Source organism: Camelus ferus, chromosome 13 (genome assembly GCF_009834535.1).
Source record: "Camelus ferus isolate YT-003-E chromosome 13, BCGSAC_Cfer_1.0, whole genome shotgun sequence".
Taxonomy (NCBI): Eukaryota; Metazoa; Chordata; class Mammalia; order Artiodactyla; family Camelidae; genus Camelus; species Camelus ferus.
The window spans coordinates 56,112,896-56,136,376 of record NC_045708.1 but is presented as its reverse complement, the minus strand read 5'-3'; the positions used below and the strand labels follow the sequence as shown (position 1 = coordinate 56,136,376).

Below are 23,481 nucleotides of genomic sequence, written 5' to 3'. Positions count from 1 at the left end.
ATTGTTTTGGAGGTGGCAAAACTATGGCCATTTTCTCTCTTCTTTCTTCTTTTTTCTTCTCTGTTTTTCCACAGTGAGTACATATTTCTTTTAATATGGAAGAAAAACAAGCGTTGTCAATTTGAGTAGAAAGTCAGGTACCACTGAAGTAGCTGCCACCGAACATAATGTCTTCCATGCTCCTATCACTCTTCTCTGAATCATTAAAGACCCTCCAGCAAAGTTTAAGTCTGGGAAGCAACTGCATTTTACTAGGAAGCCCTGGGTAACAAGTGTCTGTAGCCAAAAACAATGTTACAAATTTTTATGCAAAAAGGTAAAAATGAATTATAGTCACTGAAGATAAAAAAAAGGTATAAAAGTACGATAATCGTTCCTGCTATTACAAGTGCAGTTTGGTTAAATCACACAATGTAAAATGTACACTGGGGATACAAAATAATAAGGCACAGACTTTTACAATCTAGTGAAGGAAACATTAAGGTAAACATTGAAATCAGCTTGTATCCTCTCTAAGAGGATATTAAGCATAGTACTTGATACAGCAGTGTGCAGGTAATAAAATTCACTCATTAAATACCTTATAAGGAAATAAGTAATATTAAAAGAAAGAAACAAGGGACAAAACCTCATGTACTTACCGTTGTAAGTTAAAAAAAATTTTTACAGAAGAAGGACTGGAAGGAATTACATCAAAATGTTGATGTAATTTGCTGTGGGTGATAAAACTAGGTTTAGTTCTGTATCCTCTTTCATGAAATTTTCTCTACTTTTCAAATATGTAATGAGCATATTTAGTGATTGAAGCTAACCGATTAGATGAGTTACTGTCCAGAAAAAGCAGGGTTGGGGGACTCTGTAGGTGGGAACAGTCATACTGAAGGAGGGAAAGAAAGAACACACAGAAAGGCAGGAGGGAGGGCAGGAGAGAATCTGGGCATATAAACCAAGGGAAGAGAGTTTCAAATGGCAGGGCTTGTTTCCCATGTCAGAGACTCAGAAAGATTAGCTCATTCAACAGCAAATATTTACGGAGTTCCACCGTGGTCCACTTTCCAAATATCTAATGAGCTTATTTAGTATTTGAAGCTGACAGATTAGATGAGTTATTTCCCAGAAGGAACATGTAGAACAAGGGTGTGGGCCATTTTTGATAGCTTTAGAATTTCCATTTCCAGCACCTTTAAAAAAAAAAAAAAAAACTTCCAAGTGAAAAAGCTGGAAGGGAGACAAATTATTAAGACTTTACAAATAAAAATTCAATTGTCTTAGTAGCTTATAGTTTAAGCTGTTCCTTCTTTCCCAAGGAATTGTTCACTAACCTCTGGTTTTCAAGGTTTCACTCAAGGGAGTATCTAAGAATTTTTTTTAATAACAAAAGTAAATTCATCCAGTTGTTCAAGTAAATATAGTCTTTTATTAAAACGTGTTTACCATGAGAGGTACATTGTCAGCATTACTCTCACAAAACCTGTGTTTTGTGTCCTGCTCACGGGTACTTGACGCCTATACCTTGTATCAGGTAATCAACAGGTTTAAATGTAGCTTCTGATTGTGATCGTATTTGCTTCTGTATCAGCCTTAGCACCATCAGAGAATCCGATTATCTAATAATGGGCAATTATCTATACTGAGCAATGTATACATTGTCAATAAGAATTTGATTCTAAATAACAGAAAGCTTAAGAAAGGGAGGACATCATGAAGGAAGAAAAGTGATTACTATAATTTTAATTTGTTTTTACAGTTCTCCAGAGATGCTTCCCTGACTTCTCTACTCAAAATGGCACTTTAACTGTAGGAAATAAGACAGTATTTGAAGACGGAAGTGGAAGGACAAGAAATGCTGTTGAACTCAGGGCAGCTGCGAAGTATGTTTATCTACATTCCCAGCTTCCATTCTGGTACATCTCAGGATTACACCCAAACTAAAGTGTCCATTAGGTTAAAGGTTATAGAGGAAGAATGATGGATTATGTGAAACATCCATGTCTCACTGTGGACTGGAGAACTTGGTATGTGTTCCATTAGGAAAACCAAGTAAAAGAGAAACCAGAAGGAATTCGAAAGAACAATTCTGTTTTTCAAGAGGGTTAAATTTTTCATTATCAGCAGGTATAGAAATGAGACATTAGGAAACATACTGAAAGTCCTTAATATAATTTACTTTTTTTTAAACTGAAGTATAGTCAGTTTACAATGTTGTGTCAATTTCTGGTGTACAGCACACTAGTTCAGTCATACATATACAAACATAGATTCGTTTTCATATTATAATTTACTTTAATGAGCATAATTTAAACACCTGGGCTTTTTTAAAAGCACAATTTTTCTTTTAAAAAATGACTGAAATGATAAAAACTGCCAGATGTTTTAAAGGGAAGGGGGCCTTAAGAAAGATAAAACAACCATGACACCACTATTTCAGTACCGTGTCAAGTTTCTGTGTGCTAACCGCAGTGGAGTAAATTTTCTGTTTCCCTTGGCTGTCTGCATGGTGGCGTTCCCAAGTTATTGGGAAATATAATTCCCTGTGTTACCACAACACATGTGTGTGCACAAGCATGAACACGCAGAGTACCCTCCCATAGCTCTGTTGTTAAAAATGAAAAATGAAGATATTCTTAAAATTTATTGTTCTTTCTCGAAAAATTTTAGCAGTCCAAGTAGAATAGTGCAGATCCTGCATATTTAGAATATATTAGCAACATGGATGGATTTCACAAATACAAAGCTATGTGAAAGAAATCATAAAGTAATAGTACAAGTCCATTGATCAAAAATTTTTAAGTGAGCACACTACATTAAATTATCCTATGGTGCATATATAAGTGGTAAAACTAAAGAGAAAACTAGGAAATTGTAATCACAAAAGTCAGGATTATGGTTACTTTAGGGAAAGGGCGAGGTGTGTAATGGGAGCACCCAAGGGAAAGGAATGACAATGTGGTAGTTGCGTAAGCGTGTTCACTTTGATAATTCATCAGACTGGACACATAATTTGTGCACTGTTCTGAATGTGCCCCTCTGTGCCTTCCTGCTACAGTGCTGTCAGAGGATTAGGAAGGGGAATTAGCTATGATATTCATTCTTGGCTCTATGGATTTTGTAATTTAAAAGCTGATCTTACCATTTAAATTCATGTCTTACCGTGAGGTTCCTGCAACACTGAGGGCATGTTGCGTATGTTGGAAAAGAGTCTCTTTACTATTCTTGAAAGTCATGTTCCCTCCGTGTGTGGCTACAGCTACCTTTGTAGGTTTACCAAAGTGACATCTCATGTAGTGTTGTGACTAGGAAAAGGCACGACTAATAAATGGTTTCTAAAAATATGCTTAGAACAGCAGCTTGAAAATCTCTTTTATCATAGCAAGAACATTTCTGTTCAGTGGTAGTCAAAAAAATAATTGATTTTTTTTCCTTCTTTGAATTCAGTGGTGTCAATAGAGTCCTTGATGCGAGGGCAATTGGAATAAAAGTGTTTGAAGACTATGCGACAACTTGGTATTGGATTCTCATGTAAGTGAAAACATAGGTGTTTCTTCTCCGGCTGCATTCTGATTTGATCTTTGTAGAACTTTTTCTTCCAATTCCCTATTCATTTTCATGAATCAAAGGTTGACTCAGATCTCAGTTCCTGCCACTTTCTTTTTCAGACAGAGTGAAGATGAGGAAGAGATATTTGGAAATCTGCCCAGTGTTAGCAGAAAGTTACAAGAATATACATTTTAATTTTAGTCACTAAATTACACGTAAAAGTACTCTTATAAATAGATACCTCAAGTCACATGGGGCCTCATCTGTAGTAAGTTTGCTCTTCATCACATCTTAACAGTGGATGCAGTGTTATTTCTCTGGTTCTCATTTGTCCTTCCCTTGACCTCCAAACAATCATCTTATTATTATTTTTTTAAACATTTTTTTGTTGAGTTATAGTCATTTTACAATGTTGTGTCAAATTCCAGTGTAGAGCACAATTTTTCAGTTATGCATGAACATACATATATTCATTGTCACATTGTTTTTCGCTGTGAGCTACCACAAGATCTTGTATCCATTTCCCTGTGCTATACAGTATAATCTTGTTTATCTATTGGATCATCTTATTTTTTTAACACATCTTTTCCACATAATGTTTGTTATCATCATTGTCAAAGTCACTGTTCTTATGAGAAGCTGGAAAAGGTATCTGGAGGGAGGAGGAGATTTTAAATTTTCAGACATAAGATTTGCATTCCTGAAAGTTAAAGGAAAATGTAGTCGCTCTACGGGAGCAGGTACCTGTGTTTGATATGTCTAAGACTGTCATTACTGTCTGGCTCTTGTGTCACCTTCCTGTACCTTAAGCACCTCAAAAGCCTCTCTGGTTCCCTAGAGATCAAAGTATAAAGTAAAAACTTCCGATACTTACAAGGCCCTTTGCAACCTGGCCCAGCTGTTTCTCAGATTCCTCTCCATCCATGTTTCTCACTTAACCCTATATTCTGAACACATCAGATAGTATGCCCAGCCCCAGACTGTCGAACCCCCACGTTTTTGCACATTCTGTCCTCTTTCCTAGCATATCCTTCCTTGTGTCCTGGGCAACTCCATCTCGTTATTTAAAATTAGCTTTTGTGTCATTTATGATGTCTTTCTTGACTTCCCAAGATTTTTTTTAACATTTTTTACTGAGTTATAGTCATTTTACAATGTTGTGTCAAATTCCAGTGTAGAGCACAATTTTTCAGTCATTCATGGACATATACACACTCATTGTCACATTTTTTTCTCTGTGAGCTACCGTAAGATCTTGTGTATATTTCCCTGTGCTATACAGTATAACCTTGTTTATCTATTCTACAATTTTGAAATCCCTTCCCACCCTCCGCCCCCTTGGCAACCACAAGTTTGTATTCTATGTCTATGAGTCTATTTCTGTTTTGTATTTATGCTTTGCTTGTTTTTTGTTTTTGGTTTTTTGGTTTTTTTAGATTCCACATATGAGCGATCTCATATGGTATTTTTCTTTCTCTTTCTGGCTGACTTCACTTAGAATGACATTCTCCAGGAGCATCCATGTTGCTGCAAATGGCGTTACGTTGTCAGTTTTTATGGCTGAGTAGTATTCCATTGTGTAAATATACCACATCTTCTTTATCCAGTTGACTTCCCAAGATTTAATAATAAATTACTTGCCATTTCGTGTTCCTCATACCCACTGTGTATGTGTGTGTGTGTGTGTGTGTGTGTGTGTGTGTGTGTGTGTGTACCCATACATAAACATATACCTGTCTTCTATGTAGCACTTACCATCCTGTATTTTATTTACCTCTCTCTCTCCCTCTGATCAACTCTACCATGGTAACTATGTCTAATTCATCCTTATTTTCCCAACTCCTAGTATGGTTCTTGGACCATAGAGATGTATAGAAAATGTGGGTTCAAGGAATAGTTATAAAAACAAAAGGGGAACAAGACAAGATATATTTGACTATAAGGTGCTTAATAAAGTCCAAATTGCATTGTGTGTAAAATACTAGTGAGTAATTTTTAGAGCTGTAAAACTACACAGTTTTATGAGCTTTTGCTCATTTTGATGCTTTGTCTTAAACAATTACAGTAATTCTTCCCAGTGTGTATTTCAGGGTGCATCTCTTGTGGACTCTGCTTGACAGGAAACCAGTGCCCCTATTGTCAGACCCACATATCACTAGATAACTTTTATGTTTCTTCTTTAGTTTGGCTTGTCCACTCTTCCTTGAAAAGGGTGTAAATTATGACAGGCTCTCCTGCCCTCCCCACTCCCACCACACACATGGAAATACTCCTTGCCCAGGCACCACTCACACCGCTAGAACCTAAACACCGCCCTTTTCCCCAACTCTTCTGCTCTCATCTATTTCATACACATAAAGCCAAAGACTGGCGTGCTGGGACTTAGTTTATTCAGTTAGAGTGTTTAATGTGGAAATTGAAAACACACAGAGTAGTAAACAGCTATCTTCCTTTGTTTTCCCTCTGAGCTTTTTGAATATTCCCCTTGGACTATACTGTAGAATAGCTCTTCAGCCCTATAGAGTGTTTCAGCATTAAAGTCTCTGTGGTTTTTGAAAGGGAATGACTTCTGAAGCTTAAAGCACAGGCTCTGCCAGACTGTGAGCTGAGATGGGGCTTTGACACGTGCTGTCATCGATCCAGTGACAGTCTTATTAATATTTTCTTTAAAATTTTTTTTTTCCTTTTAAAGATAGCACTTGAAGACAGTGAACTCAGTAAATGTGCCAGGCTCTGTCTGTTGCTGTTTCGAAACTTGCAGATAGCACCAGGGGTGTTGGTTCTTAATAAGAAGCATCGGCCAGATTTCCAATCTTAGTGATTTCTCTTTGATGAAATTACCTAGAAGAATCCAATTTGACTTTAACCTGGATACATGGTGGGAAAGGAAGTACCTCTGGTGGCTCAGTCAAACCCCAGGAAGAAATCAAAACAGAAGGAAAATAGTCATGCTGTTGATTGCTCGATCAAGTTCATATGGCCCAGGAGACACAGAAGCCTTATCATGGCTCCAAATAATGGCCCACAGACCACTGGGGACCTAAAATAAACATCTGACGATGTTAAACATCACAAACTGTTAGAAATAATTAGACCAGAATGATCATGGCTGCAAAATCATGGATTCGGGAGCTGCGTAGGGGTTACTTTGCTTGTCTCTCTGCCTTAAGCTTGTCCCTTACTGCTAGACAGTCACATTGCATCAGGTTTTCACCAGTCACCAGGCAGATGGAACTAGCACAAATTCCTCGTGGGTATGTTTTCCTGTTTATCACTTGGTGGGTAGGTGGGAAGGAAAAAGAAATAGGACCACAGCAGACAGGAACTGTGTGTTTCCTGGAACAAGTGATTGACACAGGACTTCAGTTTACCTAGGCACACACAAATGACAGATGCATAGTGTCCCCGATGTTCCTGCTCTTCCACATGACAGCCTTCGCAGAACTATCCATACTTTATAACATAAATGTTTCCATAGCCAGATAAAGCAATCAAGGATTATTTTGAGGAGAAAAAAAGAGTTGTCTTTCTGTTTTCCTCGTGTTACGCTTAGCACGCTGGAGCCCTGTGTGAGTTGTGCATTTCTTCCCGCAGCGGCCTGACCATCGCCATGCTCCTCAGCTGGTTGTTCGTGATACTCCTGAGGTTCACAGCTGGATTCCTCTTCTGGGTCTTTACCCTCGGTGTGATTGGGATTATAGCTTATGGTAGGTATCGCCTCTCTTAAAATCACCAAATGTCAACAACGTAATCTTCTTTTCAGTTGCCATTGTCAGTTTTACTTGCCGTGAATCTTTCTTTCCTCCCCTCAAAAAAGGTGTTTATTTAATTTTGCATATATTGTCCCTATTACTTATTTCTTCTTTATCTTGGGGGAAAAAAAGTGCCATCAGCATGTTCTACTCTTTTTCCCTACCAGCCTTTGGTCTCATGCCTCATGGGTATTAGGGAAGAGGTGAGAAGAATCCTTTTTAGGTTAATGGAAAATATTTCAGACAATTTCTTTTATCTCTTTGACTTTTCTATCTGATCAAAGGCCAGGTCTGCAGAGTTACAGAAGTGTGATCAATTTTCCCTTTCGATTGAGCACTTTTAATCCAGGTACTGTCACGCATTTTAATCGTTGGCCAGTACACCTTAATGAGGCAACACCCTCTAGAGGCAAGTACTCTGAATTACACTCACTGGATGGAGAATAACTTTATTTCAAGGTTGAGATCTAATAACAACTCAGTTTTGCCAAATGCCGTACAGGTGAAATGCAAACACTGAAAAAGGAATTAAAGTCTCTCCTAAGGAACCGTATAGCACTTGTGGCAGCTTCTTTTCAGTCTTCTAATAAATGTTTGGGCCAATAGAGGAATGTTTGAGAGGTTTGTATTCAAAGGGATGATTTTCCCTACAACACTGTTTAGCGTGACGATGAGATTTTACAACACACACACACACACACACACACACACACACACACAGAATTCCTCTTTCTGTCACTCAGAGAAGGACTTTATCAGAATAAGAATGTAGCAGAATCCCCCAAATTTATAATTAGCTTAAGTTCTAATCGCAGCTCCATAATGTAACCGGGGGACTTCGGAAACGTTTCCCAATGATTGTAAGACTCAGTTTCCTTATCCATAAGATCAGCACAATAATGGTATCTCCATCTCACAAGACTGTGAGGGTTAAATGAGACAACGACTATAAAGCTCTTAGATCAGTCCCTGGAACACAGTTAACACTCAGTATGTACTGCGTTATTGTTGCTGTTCTGCTCGTTTTCCTCTCTGGGTTTCTAGACCATCATTCGGGTCTCTCCAGGTATCATTCCGTATCTACCCCTGCTGTGCAGCTGCCTGTGAAGAGGTGGGTCAGTCTGGTGGAGGAACCCAAGAACTGCTGTCAGCCTAGTCTGAAACTCCCAAGAAAACTTTTTCTTCTTAAAGTTTTGGTTTTTTTTTTCCTCCTTGGAACTCAAAATATCCCCTGCCCTTTGCCATCTTAGAGTTTGGGCATGTGAGTCCATCATCTTTTATTGTCCTCAAGAAGGGAAGAGAGGTAAAGTCTGCTGTTGATTTCACTGGCTTGTCTTAATAAGGAGCAAGAAAAATCTGAGATTGGCTAGAGTGCGACTTTGACAATGGCTAAAGGGAGAAGGATGTTCAATATATAAAAAGTACAGTTAAAACAACTGATTTCAGCTCCTTATTGACTCCCTAGGTAGTGCTAACTCAGCAATTAATGCTGTGGCTAGTAAGCTTGATGCTATTTGTTGGGTGGGAAAATGTTCAACCTGATTGGGGAGTGTAAGTAACTCAGACTATATGTAACTTACCTCTGCTACTGTTCAGACAATGGACTTTCTACAGATCATGGGAGACAACCATTTCCTGCTGACAGCAGCCTATTTACTAGAGCAAAGAACAATGTGCATATGTCATACTGAGCTGAGAAAAGTCCAAGCTGTTTGTGGCCAAATGCTCATAAACAGCAGTGGAACAATTCTTACTGACCAGAACAAGTTAAGAGTTACACAAGAGAGGCCTGTATAACACCATGGTTACAAACATGTATTTAGAGTTTGAAAAAGGCACAATCCTAGATTCATCACATATTAATTGTGTGATTCTCTGCAAGTACACAATGTCTTTAATTCACAGTTTCCTTACCTATACAATAGGAATCCGTGAGTGTTAAATAATGTATATAAAGAACCTAGAAAGCTGCCTAGCACATAGTAATTGTTCAATAAATGATATCTATTATTTTGTTATTATGCAGGAATATTATTGAGGGAAGAGCACTTGAAGCCCAGGGAATGTACCTTTAGAAACAAACAAACAAAATACTAGGACAGGAGTGAGAAAGCAATAGAAAAATAAATTGGAAAACACTGCTGACACTTTCATATCCACCAGTGTGAAGCAACTAAATAATCTGAAGGGCCCTCTTGCTATGAAATAATGGCATAAAATCATATTGTATTGTTTTGATGAGCTTACAGGAAATAAAGGGAATCTCTTCAAAAGGGAAAAAAAATTGAAAGCTAAAAAATGTGGAACTGAGCTGGAAGCACATGTGAAATTATGGGTGACCACACCAGGACTACAATCAGGAGACTTAGAGCCAGCAGAAGAGTAGAAGATCAGACCTGAACTCCTGGAGTAGATCTGGGATCCTGGAAAATGTATAAAGTGACTCCAGTTTGGTAGTACTCTTTGGATGCCAACAGAAAAAAATATAAATCCCCTCTAGATGAAAGCACCTTCAATTTAGATCACCAGGTTTCCACAGATTAAGATAAACAAAGTATGAGTTGCAGTCAAAGGTTACCAAACATGCAAGGGAATGACCTTTTGCAAGAAACAAACAAAAAACTATAAACCTCGGATTGAGGTCTCCAAGAAATTCAAGTATGGATAAATAGATACAGAACATGAAATAATCATGTCTAAAATGTTTCAGAATTAAAGACAGAATTTAAAAAATAAAAAAATCATCAAAAATATCCAGGCATACATGAAGATGAACCAAAGAGAACAAAACAAAGCAATGAAGTGTTAGAATAAAAATTAAATTGATCGATTATATAGTAAAATAGATAATTAAAGGAGTGAAAGATGAATCTCTGAAGCAATTACTCAAAATACAGCAGAATGTGACAAGAGGACAAAACATGATTGTTTGGTTAAAGGAGATAGTAGACTGAGAAGGGTCTAACATCTATCAGCATATTTGAAAGGTATTAGCTGAGAATTTTCTAGAACTGATGAAAGATATAAATCCATAGAGACAGGAAACTCTATTATACGAAGGAAAGTGAGGGAAGTGACATCCATATCTAGTTCTACATTCTTTTATTTGTTAATTCAACAAATATCAATTGAGCTGCTGCTGTGTACAGGCACTATTTAGGCTCTTGAGAAAGAACAATAAACAAAAAGGCAAAAGTTCTTACTCTCCTGATACTTACAAGCCTAAGCAAATTATCTATTAGAAGGTGATGTTTGCCACGGGAAGAAGAAAAATCAGAACAGGTAAAGGAGGATTGAGAGTATCATGGTAGGGCAAGGAGTACAAATTGCAGCATTAGTAGAGTAACCCTTTTTGAGAAGAGATCTAAGAAAACACTTAAAGGAGGCCATGGAGTTAGCCATTGGAGATAAAGGAACAGTTCCAGACAGTGAGTATAGCTAGAGCAAAGTCCTGAAGGTAGGAGCATGTTGAAGAAATGGCTAGAATGCTTGTGTGGATGACTTTAATGAGTAAAGGGAAGGCTAGTAGACGAGGTCATAGAATTTATGGAGGGCCAAAGACAGATTACTGTAAATCTTTCACCCTTAGTGAAATGGGAAGGCAAGGTAGCATTTTGAGCAGAGAAGGGGGGTGTGAAATGTTGGTGGCTTTAGTCTCTGTGTTGGGCAAGAGAACAAAGCAGTGAGATCAGTGGATAGGCTCTTGCAGTAATCCGCGTGCCAGATAAGAGGAGCTCAGACCAAGGTGGTAGCGATAAGGATAGGCATACAGATTTTCAATGTAGAACCAGCTGAATTTCCTGATGGATTGAGTGCAGCTCATGAGAGAGTGTGAAGAGTCAAGAATGACTTCAAAGGGTTTAATCTAAGCAACTGGGGAGTTGGAGTTGACATCAGCTGAGACAGGGAAGGTTTGAGTGGAGCAAGCTTGATTTAGAAAGAGAATTGATCAGAAGTTTAATTTTGAATATGTTGAGTTTGAGATGTTTATTAGGTGTTAAAGTAGAGATGTCAAGTAGGCAGTTGGAAAGAGTTAGCCTAAGAAATGTGTTTAGGGGTCAGGAGCACTAGAGCCATGAGCCTGGCTGGGATCACCATGAAAGTGTAGATAGAGATGTGGACAAGGACTAAGTTCAGGGGCGCTCCAACATTAAGAGATCAGGGAGAAGAGAAGGGACCAGCAAAGACATCTGAGGAGACACAGGTTTCTTTTGAAAACTAAAAACAGGTGATACAATAGAAGCCAAGGAAAAAAAAGGAGGGAGTGATAAATCATGTTGAATGGTGCTGATAGGTCAAGAGATATGAGAATTGAGAATAAGCTTTGCATTTAGAAATATGGTGAGAACATTGGTAATCTGATGAGGGCAGTTTGGGTAGAATAATGAAGGGAAAAAGCCTGGTTAGAATGGATTGAGAGGATGGGAGGAGAAGAATTGTAGACAGAAAATATAGATATCTATTTTGGAGAGTCTTATTGCAGTGGGGAACAAGAAATTGGGCAGTGGATTGGGAAAAGAGTGTCAAAAGTAGGATTTCTTTTGTTTTATTCTTTAAGAGGAAAGAAAGAACAACATGCTTTGTATATTGTTTGTAATGATCCACTAAAGGGCAAGAAATTAATGACATAAAAGAAAGAAATTGTTTTGAAACTTCAGAATACCAAAGACAAAAAGATTTTTTCAAACAATGGGAGAGAAAAGACAGATCACATAAAAAGGAACAATTAGACTGAAGCAGACTTTTTGACAGCAACAAAAGAAGTAGAGTAATACTTTCAAACAGCTAAGAAAAAATAACCATCAACCAACAGCTGTACAACCAGCAAAGCTATCTTTCAAGAATGAGAGTAATCTAAAGATAGTTTAAGATAAGTAAAAACTAGAGTTTACAAATAGACATATACTAAAGGAACACCTACTTCAAGAAAGAAAATGATCCACAAAAGGGTATGAGATGTGTGAAAGAATGGTGAGCAAAGAAAATGAATTGGTAAATGTGCCCATAAAGCTTAACAAACATTGTATAAAATAATAATATCCAATTTTTTGAGGTCTAACCCTACACAAATAAATACAGAGGAATAATCAGAGTTGGGTGATTATTGAGTAATCTATGGTTTCTCAAATAGAAGAAAAATTTTATTTTGTGTAATTGGAGCAAAATCAAGGTTATAAAATCTTAAGATAGGTGATACATTCATATGTGTTTATTTTGCTATATCTTTAAAACCATCTGCATTACGTATAAGTTTGTGTGTATCAAATACTCCATAAAGCATTTTAAAAGGAACGTTAAAAAATTCCCAGGGAAAGCAGTGCCTAAAATAAAGAGATTTATCATACAGCTCTTTGAGAAACAACTGTCCTTTCTAACCTAGTCTTGTGTCTCTCCATAGACCTCACCGTCTGACCTTGTATCTAGAAAAAAATCGTTAATTTACTGTTAGAGGTTTTAAAAGCCATTTTCCTCATCATTGCTAGAACATTTCCAATGGACCTAGTCCAGACCCATTGGTCATTAAAATAAATAGACCTTTTAACTCTATTTTTTACTCCCACTTTATGTAGACCATGTGAAAAGTCATATACAGTCTGAAATACAGAGTCTTGGGGAAAATACAGTAAGTCCATGTTTGCCTTGCCTGGACACAATTTTGGTAAGAATAAGCTTTGAGATAGTCCCATCAAGACATGACTTCACCATCAAAACATTTCAATGATTTTTTAAAATTTGCTTTTTCAATACATTATGTGTTAAAATTTCAAAAGACAAAAAGATGATACAGTGAATTTTTTTCTTTTCATTCTATTCCTTAATCACCAAGTTTCCCTCCCTGGAAGCAAAAAATATTGTATTTCTGTGTATCCTCCCAGAGATACTTTATGAGTGTATAAGAAAATATATATATTGTTCTTCTTAAATGAATTATGGCATATTTTGTATCATTCTGTACTTGGCTTTTTTCACTTAACAAAACATCTAGTGACCATTCACTATCACTAGATTTTCCTTTTTTATGTGGAAACATAGTGTCCTACTGTACAAATATGCCTTGATTTATTTAACCAGTCGCTACTGATGGACATTAAAGTTATTTCTAGTCAAAAGGACATTTAAAGCCAGCTGTTTCCACAATCATCCAATTACTGAAAATATTTATATTGAATACAATAGTAATTTAGACTATTAGATGCACATTAAATATTTAATGTGTAAATATGACTCTTGCCTTTGTAAACATGACCGTGTTGATCAAGTTCATGTAGATACGTGTTATAAGTGCATAGCTTATACGTCAGAAAATAAGATTTTACATTAGTCTACTTTTCTCTCCTTTTCAAGGAATATGGCACTGTTACCAGGAATACAGTGATCTTCAGGGACAGCCGAATGCTCACTTAACTCTATACAACATCGGGATTCAGACTGATATAAGCATGTACTTCCAACTGAGACAAACATGGTTCGCATTTAGTGAGTGGATTTTAAAAACTTGGTTTTTTTAAATTGTAGTAACAAGAAAGCATCTTTTTGTCTAAAGGAAAACTTAGGTGGGTATAACTTATTAAATACACTTGGCTAATGTTATCAAAATAAGTATGTCTATAATACTACAAGGTATAATAAGCGGAAAAATTACTGAAGGGAATTTATTATATAATCTAGGAAAATATTACTTTACAATGATCTCAAGCTATTTGCCCTCAACTTAAAATGAGTTGGATATGGATGTTTATAGCCATTAATCTGATATCTAAGAAAGGTATTTTAAAGAGGGAAAAATGCTTGATATTTCAAACTTGTTTTTAAAAAAATAAAAAGGAAAAAGAGAAATAAACAACAGGTTTCCCATAACAAGTTTTTTTAAACTCCTTATAATAGAATTGGAATAATAAGTAACTGAAAAGAAATTTAATTTTGAACTGTTTGTTCAGATTATTAATTAGTTAAGGGTAGTAGTAACAAAATTTTTAAAGCTAGGTGATTTCTGAGATGGCTTGAATCCTATATGCCTAGAATGGTTTTAGTATCATATTCCTTGTACTGCACAGAGATTCATGCTCTTTGACCAAGATTTTAAAGATAATCTCTAATTACACTGTGCTTTAAAAAATTGTCTTCATGAATCAGTGAATTTAGAGAGAGCCAGGCAAGTCATGTTTGAGGAAGCCTGGTAAGGAGCCCAGAGGACTGTTTGGCTTCAAGTAAAAAGAAACAAACAAACAAGCTGGAGACAAGGCCAAGGGTATTTATTTTCAGAACACAGAAGTATCTCACCAAACTCAAAAGAGCAGAAAAGCAGCTGGACCTTCAAGTGTACCTGGACCCAGGAAACAAGAAGCCAGAAAGGACCCTAGGTTTCCTCTCCTTGCTCTTTCTTTACACACATACACTTCATTCTTTCCCTGCAGGCTCAGTCATTTCACCTCAAGATGGTTTTGACAGAGTTTATTAAACTTGTAACATTCTTTGTTCAAGAGGTTTGTAAACATCAATTCAAAGCTGAACTAATTTCCCTGAATTCTGATTCTGAGACCTGATTACACGACTTGGGTTGGGTTTACACCCTGACTCCATCAGTGGCAGCCAGACCTTCTGCCGTGATTCTCTTACTCAAAGAAGTGAAATGGAGCTGCCCGAAGCAGCCCTTCCTTCCTTCCTTCCACGCCTATTTCCTCATTTCTACAAATGCTGTGAAATGTTTCCACAGACAAAACGAAGCCTGTCCCTCCGAGTCGTTTAAATTCTAGCTAACGGTTTTGATCTAGGCTGCTTAGCGTTTCTGGGGGGTCTTGAAAGTGAATTTCTAAAACTGGCATTTTGGGAGCAGTGGCACTGCTGAAATTATGAGGTGTCAGCATTGGCAGAAACCATGATGACGCTCAGTCCTAACTTTTGCAGAGAAAGTTTACTTTTTGGATGGATTTGTACCGCACACTAATTTTTTTTTCCCTGTTTAAAGTGATAATACTCTGCATCCTTGAAGTGTTCGTCCTCCTCATGCTGATCTTCCTCAGGAACCGAATCCGCATCTCCATCGCCCTCCTGAAGGAGGGGAGCAAGTAAGGCCATGATGGAGAGACTCACGCCCGTGATGTGTATCAGTCAGTCATAGCAGTCGCTGCCCCAGACGACTGTTGTGTATGTAGATGCCCCAGACTATTTTCCCTTTAAGAAGGCTTGTTAAAGAAATCTGCTTTCCATTCAAGAAGACTTGTTCAAGTTCAGACTCTGCTATGTATTAAAAAGGGCATGCTAACAAGTCTTTCAGTATCCCCAGATCTCAATTATCATAGGATAAAATAAGGCTAAAACCTGTCTGTGTACTAGCACTTTTTTTTTAGCACCAAATATATGTTAGGAGGAAAATATGCGAAAGTAAGTGATTAAGTGCCATATAAAAATTAGTTATGTTACATATTGTATTATTCCCACACTGAGTCATATATTAGTGTTAATGGTTCAGATCATTTGCAGAACTTTAAATAACTGTAATTCTATAAAGCCAACTATGTGCTATTGCCAGTTTTATGTAAGTAACAAAATTTGCCGGTGGACAGAATAATTGGTTCTAACAGCACCAGACTACGTTTTGTATCTACACGTCTTAATTCAGGAGCACTTTATACCCACAGCCATTTTTTTATTTTAAAATGCTGCAAAATAAACACAATTTTTCATAAAATTAATGCTGGGAGGTGGTAACACCTACAGTTTCTAAACTGTTTCAAAAGGTCACTTGAGGATAATACTTTAAACTTTTGCAAAATGCATGGAAGGAAAAAGGAAATTATTACTATAAAGCTAACAGATCATGCTCTCTATTTAGAACGACGGAAACTAAATTGTTAATGACCAAGGACCAAATTATTTTAAACAGTCTTTAAGGATTATTTTAACATAATTGGCATCTATAATAATAGTAGTGCCACCTAAAGCCAGTGTTTGAGATAGTTAACAAGTAGTTTGTTAAATTAAACCCTCTCTCCTTCCCACAATAACTGAAGCTCTATCATTAGCCACTGGAAACTACCGATTTGTTGGGTTTAGTTCTTAAATAGTATGATACTGTGCTATTCACCGTAACTTATCCCACTGCTATGCCTCTAAATGTGTGTGTGTGTATGTTTCCGTGTGTGCATGTGTGTTCAAGGGCAATTACTACTGTGACAAGTTAATCACTCTTTCAAGGGAAAGTAAGAGCTGGAATAAATGGGTGTGAGAATACAGGGTAAACATAGGGATGCCGAGTAATTCACTAAACAGCAGTGTCTGGAGGAAAGAGAGAACAGCACAGCCCAGACAGTGAGGTGGAAAGGTCACAAATGCAAAAACAAGTCTAAGATGCGTCAGTGCATTAGAAGTGAAAATAGCTCCATCCTAGTTCTCAGTGGCTACATCAAACAGCAGAGGGTTTAATTCAATGTCGTATGCTGTCTTATTCAAAAATAGTAATACGGCAACTAGGATGGTGAATATTTTAGAAACCATAGTTGATGAAGAAATGCCAAAAGAATGATTTTGCTGGAGACTAAAAAAATGAGTTACTTGAAGGATTGTTGTAAGCAAAAGATGGCCACTTCTTTTCCAGAAGGTAGTGGATGCGAATTACAGGCAGGCAGATGAGAAAGAATTTTCTAATACTTTGGTTGTTAAGAAAATAGAATAAGCTGTATCATATAAAAGTAAGTTTCTTTCACTCAATGTGCACCAGACACTAATGAACATATTTTGAAGAAATTTCAGAAAGGATTCTTGAATTAGGGATGGATTCTTACTTTTGATCAGATGATCTTCAAGGTCCTCTCCAACTTTAAAAGTCTAAATAAAAGGGAGAAATACCATGGTTATAATACATCAGATCTTTATGAGTCAGACAGAAATAACCAAAGAGGAGAAGGCTTGGGGAACTTTTGGCACAAATCAAACATGAGCATTGGAAGAATGCCTCTAACTTACTAAAACTGAATAAATAACTAGAATTTAAAAACCAACAAAAAAGAGTCTTTGGTTATTACCACCATTCTTAGAAGGAAATCAGTTTAAGGCTTATTTCTAGTTCTAACAGAAAAAATTTCATTGAGAAATTATGATTTTTGGATCATTTTGAATTTCAACTGTTTGTTTTATTTCAGAGCCATTGGATATATCCCTACTACATTAATTTATCCAGTTTTAACTTTCATCTTCCTCTCAATCTGCATTTCCTACTGGGCTGTGATAGCAATGTATCCTTTGGTCATTGACCTCTTTAAACCTCAGGTCCACATATCATGGGGAGTCTAGGAACATCCTAAGAATATAACTGAGTTGATGATGATGGTGATGCCTGCCAAGCTCTAAAAAAGTTTCAGTGTACCAACTGGATCTCCCCTCAAATAGGTCATCTGGTAGATTTTGTTTTAGTTTTTGTCTTCACATATATGCTCCTTGGCAAGACCTAAAAGATCTCCTATATATTTCACTGTTTTTAAGGGGCCACTCAGCGCAGCTGACCCATGTTTATAATTATGCATTTGAAAATGAATGAATTATTAAAAGATTATAAATTTTTTGAAAATAATCTCTCAGCGGATTTTTTAGTTACTTGCATTATTTTCTTGTCCATTGACTTTCCACCTACCAGCAAACAGTTTATCTATCCTTAATAGAGTTCGCTCAGTTACTTGGCTACATCAGGGGTACCTATATACAAAGTCATAACTCCAGAGGGGCAATGTAAACATGAAAATAAAACCTGTGACCCAAAGGTAAGTAAAAGAGGCTCTCCTTTATGTATGTAAATACAGAACCCTACTTACATTTCACCTATCAGTGTTGTAGGAATCATCCTGAAATAGAGAGCCTGTGCATTGATGGGGGATTCTTGGAGGGATTGGGAGGGTGGGTCAGGCATTAAAAGGAGGGCACTCAATATGGTGGGCAGAATAGAGAAAAAGCACTATTATTTCCTGAGCTCATTTGTCATTTGACCTACAAGGCAGTACGGTCAACAACAGCACTAATAAATGTAAAATTGTAGTGGATGCAGAATGATGAACATATAATGAAAAATGAGATACTTTCTAGAGCTCATTAAAGAATTATATAAAGTAATACTATAGAAAATGAGAATAACAACAGAAATTAATAGAAAAAATGCAGGACATGCAATTAAGGGCTACACAAGACAAAGCAGGAAAGGTACTATCTTGGAATGGCACTGAATGCTATATTATTCATATTGGTTTTTTTTTCTTCCTGAGTGCAGATTTTTAATACAACTGAAGTTGCCAAAGCTTGCCCTGGGGCTCAGTGTAACTTTGCTTTCTATGGTGGAAAAAGCTTGTACCATCAGTACATTACTACCTTCCAGATATTCAACCTATTCGTCTTTCTCTGGCTTATAAACTTTGTCATTGCATTGGGTCAGTGTGCCCTAGCTGGTGCCTTTGCTTCCTATTACTGGGCCTTGAAGAAACCTGATGACATCCCACCATATCCACTTTTTAATGCATTTGGACGAGCCATACGGTAAGTTTCACATGGAACCCTATACCTGTCTTCCCAGATAGTTTTCTTCTACCTTGCTTGTAATTCAAGTGGCAAGGTACAAATGAGGTCAAAGGTATAATTTAAGATTCCTGGATGTCCATCAGCTTTGTCTGGTTTTGTAGCCACAGTTGTATATGCCCTACCCAGGCTAATATCCTTCTGAAAGGTTACTGGAGAGAAGAGGTAGGGGAGGGCACCAAATCAAATATTAAGGATTAGCTTTTCTCTTTCTTCATTGCTCAGCTCAAATATACTATTTTATGATGACAGGCTATTGGTATCACTTCTGTAAATGAAGTGCAAAACAGATGTACATGGTTTAAAATCCTCTATGGAGACCTTTGTCAATCTGAGTAAGAGAGTGTAAGAAGCTCTTTTTTACCAATCCTTCTCCAGATCCCTTTTACCAATAAAAATGAACTAACATCCTTTTAGTTAATAGTAAAGATATTTTAACCTTTATTCTCCTTTTATCTTTGCCCAGATATCACACAGGATCCCTAGCATTTGGATCTTTAATTCTTGCAACAGTTCAAATGTTTAGATTAATCCTAGAGTACTTGGACAAACGTCTTAAACGTAAGATTCCAGAATTCATCTTTACTCAGACTTCTTAACTTCTATGAAGAGAATAGACTGGGTCAAGGGCCTTGGGGAAACATGATGACTGTAGCTTGGACTATGGTAATAAGAATGGATGTGGTCAGACTGGGGATATGTTTGGAAGGAAAAGCCAATGGGACTAGTTGAGGGATTAAAGATGGGGGACAGGGGTAGGGAGAGTAGCAGTGGTAAAGAAAACAGAAGTTATGATGCTATTTGCTAAGATGTGGAAACCAGGAGAAGTAAATTTCAAAGAAGAGATTTAAAATTGTTTTTAATATTGAGAAGCACAGTGGGAATATCAGGTGGTCCCAAGTCTAGAGCTCAGGACAGGTCAGGCTTAAAATATACATGTGGATGTTATTGGCATAAATCTTCATACATGACACATATAGTTCATAAACACATAAACTCTGCTTAGAATTAAAAGATTTTATTATTAATTGCCAAAATAATCTTGAAACAGAACGACTACGTTGGAACATTAACATTTTCTGATTTCAAAACTCAATACAAAGCTACAGTAATAAAACAGTGTGGCACTAGTGTAAGGACAGACATATAGATGTGGAATAGAATAGAGAACCCCAAAAAAACCCTCACATATAAGACCATACAATGGGGAAAGGGCAATTTTTTTCAACTAATGTTACTAGGAAAACTATATACCTACATGCAAAAGAAAGGAGTTGGACCCTTACCTTATACCATATACAAAAATTAATTCAAAATGGATCAAAAACTTAACATAAAAGCTAAAACTATAAAAGTCTTAGAAAAAAGCATGGGAAGAAATCTTCTTGACATTGGATATATTGATGATTTCTTGGATATGATACCAAAAATACAGGTAAACAAAAGAAAAAAAAAACAGATAAATTGCACTTCGTCAAAATTTTTTAAAAGTGCATCATAGGACACTATTGAGAGAGTGAAGATACAACCCACAGAATGGGAGAAAATATTTACAAATCATACACTGGATAAGCAACTAATATTCAGAATATATAATGAACTTCTACAACTAAACAATAAAACAACCCAATTCAACATGGGCAAAGGATTTTTTAAATCAAGTAATTTTTTTTAGCTTTACTGAGGTAAAATTGACAATAAAATTGTAATGTTTTTAAAGTGTACAACATGATGATTTGATATACATAGACATTGCGAAAGGATTCCTACATTTAAGGTGGGACACATCTGTTCAACTCACATATTTAGCTTTCTTCCCCCTTTTTGGGGAGAATGCTTAAGCTCTTCTCTCTCAGCAAGTTTTACTTATACAATATAGTATTATCAACTATACTCAACATGTTATACATTAGATCCTGAGACCTTACGCATCATATAGCTGAAAGCTCACACCCTTTTAGCAGCCTGTCTCTGTTTCTCCTTATTTCCCAGTATGTGGCACACGTGGCACCACAGTTCTACTCTGTTTATATAATACATTCAACTCCCGCCCACCGACTTATGAGCAATACCATGCATGTTACTTTTTGTCTGGCTTATTTCACTTAGCGTAATGCTCCTCAGCTTCATTCACATTACTGCAAGAGTAGGATTTCCTTCTATTTTAAGGCTGAATAATATTCCATCGTGTGTCTATACCACTATTTTATCTGCTGATCCATCTAATGAAACCTAGGTTGTTTCCACACATTGGATATTGTAAATAATGCTGCAGTGAACACTGGAGTGCAGATATCTCTTCAATACAGTCATTGTGTTTCCTTCAGTTATATATTCAGAAGTGGAATTGCTGAATCATATGGTAATTCTATTTTTAATTTCTTGAGGAACCTCCATATTGTTTTCCATAGTGGATGTATCAATTTACATTCCTACCAGCAGTGTACAAGAGTTCCCTTTTCTCTATATCCTTACCAACACTTGTTATCTCGTTTTTTTTGATAATAAACATCCTAACAGGTATGAGGTGATATCTCACTGTGGTTTTCATTTGCATTTCTCTGATAATAAGTATTGTTGAGCACCTTTTCATGCACCTATTGGCCATTTGTATGTCTTCTTTGAAAAAATTCTATTCAGGTTCTTTGCCATTTTTTATTGGATTATTTGTGATATTCTGCTATTGAGTTCTGTAAATTCTTACATATTTTGGATATTAACCCCTTATCACATATGTGGTTTGCAAATACTTTCTACTATTCAGTAGGTTACTTTTTCATGTTGCTGATAGTTTCCTTCGCTATACAAAAGCTTTTTAGTTTGATGTAGTCCCACTTGTTTATTTTGGTTTTGTTGCCTTTGCTTTTGGTGTGAAATCCAAAAAATCATTGCCAAGACCAATGTCAAGAAGCTTATCATGTTTTCTTCTAGGATTTTATGATTTCAGGTTTCACATTCAAGGCTTTAATCCATTTTGAGTTGATTACAGTGTATGGGGTAAGGTAAGGATCCAATTTCATTCTTTTGCATGTGGATATCTAGTTTTCCCGGTATCATTTATTGAAGAGACTGTCCTTTCTGCATTGTATATTCTTGACTCCTTTGTGAAAAATTAATTGACCATATATGCATGTGTATTTCTGGGCTCTGTATTCTGTTCTGTTCATCTATGTGTCTTTTTAATGGCAATACCAGACTGTTTTGACTACTACAGGTTTGTAATAGAGCTTGAAATCAAGAAGTACAATGCCTTTAGCTTTGCTTTTCTTTCTCAATTGCTTTGGCTATTTGGATATTTTGTGTTTCCATACAAATTTTAGGGATTGTTTTTCCTATATCTGTGAAAAGTGGCATTGGAATTTTGATAGGGATTGCATGGAATTTGTACATACATGGCTACTATGAACATTTTAATATTAATTCTTCCAATCCATGAACATAGGCTATTTTCCACTTACCTGTTTCAATGCACAAGTATTTCTTCTCATTCAGATTTATTCCTAGGTATATTATTATTTTTGATCCAATTATGAATGGAATGGTTCTCTTAATTTCTCTTTGAAATAGCTAGTTGTTAGTGTAAAAAAGGCAACTGATTTTTGTATATTTATTTTATTTCCTGAAACTTTACTGATTTCATATGTTAGTTCTAATAGTTTTTTGGAGACTGTAGGGTTTTATATATATGTATTATCATGTGATCTGAAATTAGAATTTTACTTTCTCCTTTCTGATTTTAATACCTTTTATTTCTTTAACTTGCCTAATTGTTCTGGTTAGGACTTCCAGTACTGAATTAAAACAAAATGGGACAAGAGTGGACATTCTTGTCTTGTTCCTGATCTTAGAAGAAAAGCTTAGAGGCTTTTCATCATTGACTATGATGTTAGCTGTTGGCTTGTCATATATGGTCTTTACTATGTTGAGGCCTTATTTAACAAGTTTGTTGAGAGTTTTTATTACGAAAGAAGGTTAAATTTTGTCAAGTAATTTTTCTGCATTTATTGAGACAATAATATGATTTTCATCCTTCATTTTGTTAATGTGGAGCATCACATTTATTGATTTGTGTATGTTAAACTATTCTTGCATCCCTGCAATAAATCCTACTTGATCTTGGTGTATCATTCTTTTTACCCACTGTTGAATTCAGTTTGCTAATATTCTGTTGATGATTTTTGCATTTATGTTCATCAGGGATATTGAACTGTAATTTTCTATTCTTTCAGTGTCTTTATCTGGCTTTAGTATCAGGGTAAAGCTGGCTTCATAAAATAAGTTTGGAAAAAGTCTTTCCACTTCTATTGTTTGAAAGAATTTGAGAAGGATTGGTATTAATTCTTCTTTAAATGTTTGATAGAATTCACCAGTGAAGCCAGTTGATCCTGGACTTTATGTTGTTGTTGTTATTGGGAGCTTTTTGATCACTGAATCAAAATCCTCACTAGTCATTGATCTGTTCATATTTTCTATTTCTTCATGATTCAGTCTTGGTTAAGTTGTATATGTCTAGGAATTTATCTATTTCTTCTAGGTTGTCCAATTTGTTGGTGTATAATTGTTCATAGTAGTCTGAACCATGATCCTTTTTATATGTGTGGTATCAGTTGTAATGTCTCCTCTTTCAGTTCTGAAT

At 36.3% G+C, this 23,481-nt stretch overlaps 1 protein-coding gene across 2 annotated transcripts in view; it reads left to right on the top strand.

Moving 5' to 3' along the window:
• Window positions 1–23,481, top strand: part of SLC44A5 (solute carrier family 44 member 5) — a 312,707-nt gene that overhangs the window by 274,131 nt on the left and 15,095 nt on the right. For both annotated transcript variants that reach the window (XM_032494582.1, XM_032494583.1), the window contains 9 exons: window positions 1,748–1,871; window positions 3,436–3,519; window positions 7,132–7,244; window positions 13,635–13,766; window positions 15,256–15,355; window positions 17,429–17,521; window positions 17,956–18,043; window positions 18,544–18,806; window positions 19,312–19,406. In XM_032494582.1, coding sequence (XP_032350473.1) covers window positions 1,748–1,871; window positions 3,436–3,519; window positions 7,132–7,244; window positions 13,635–13,766; window positions 15,256–15,355; window positions 17,429–17,521; window positions 17,956–18,043; window positions 18,544–18,806; window positions 19,312–19,406 — 1,092 coding nt within the window. The remainder of the gene's footprint in view (window positions 1–1,747; window positions 1,872–3,435; window positions 3,520–7,131; window positions 7,245–13,634; window positions 13,767–15,255; window positions 15,356–17,428; window positions 17,522–17,955; window positions 18,044–18,543; window positions 18,807–19,311; window positions 19,407–23,481) is intronic.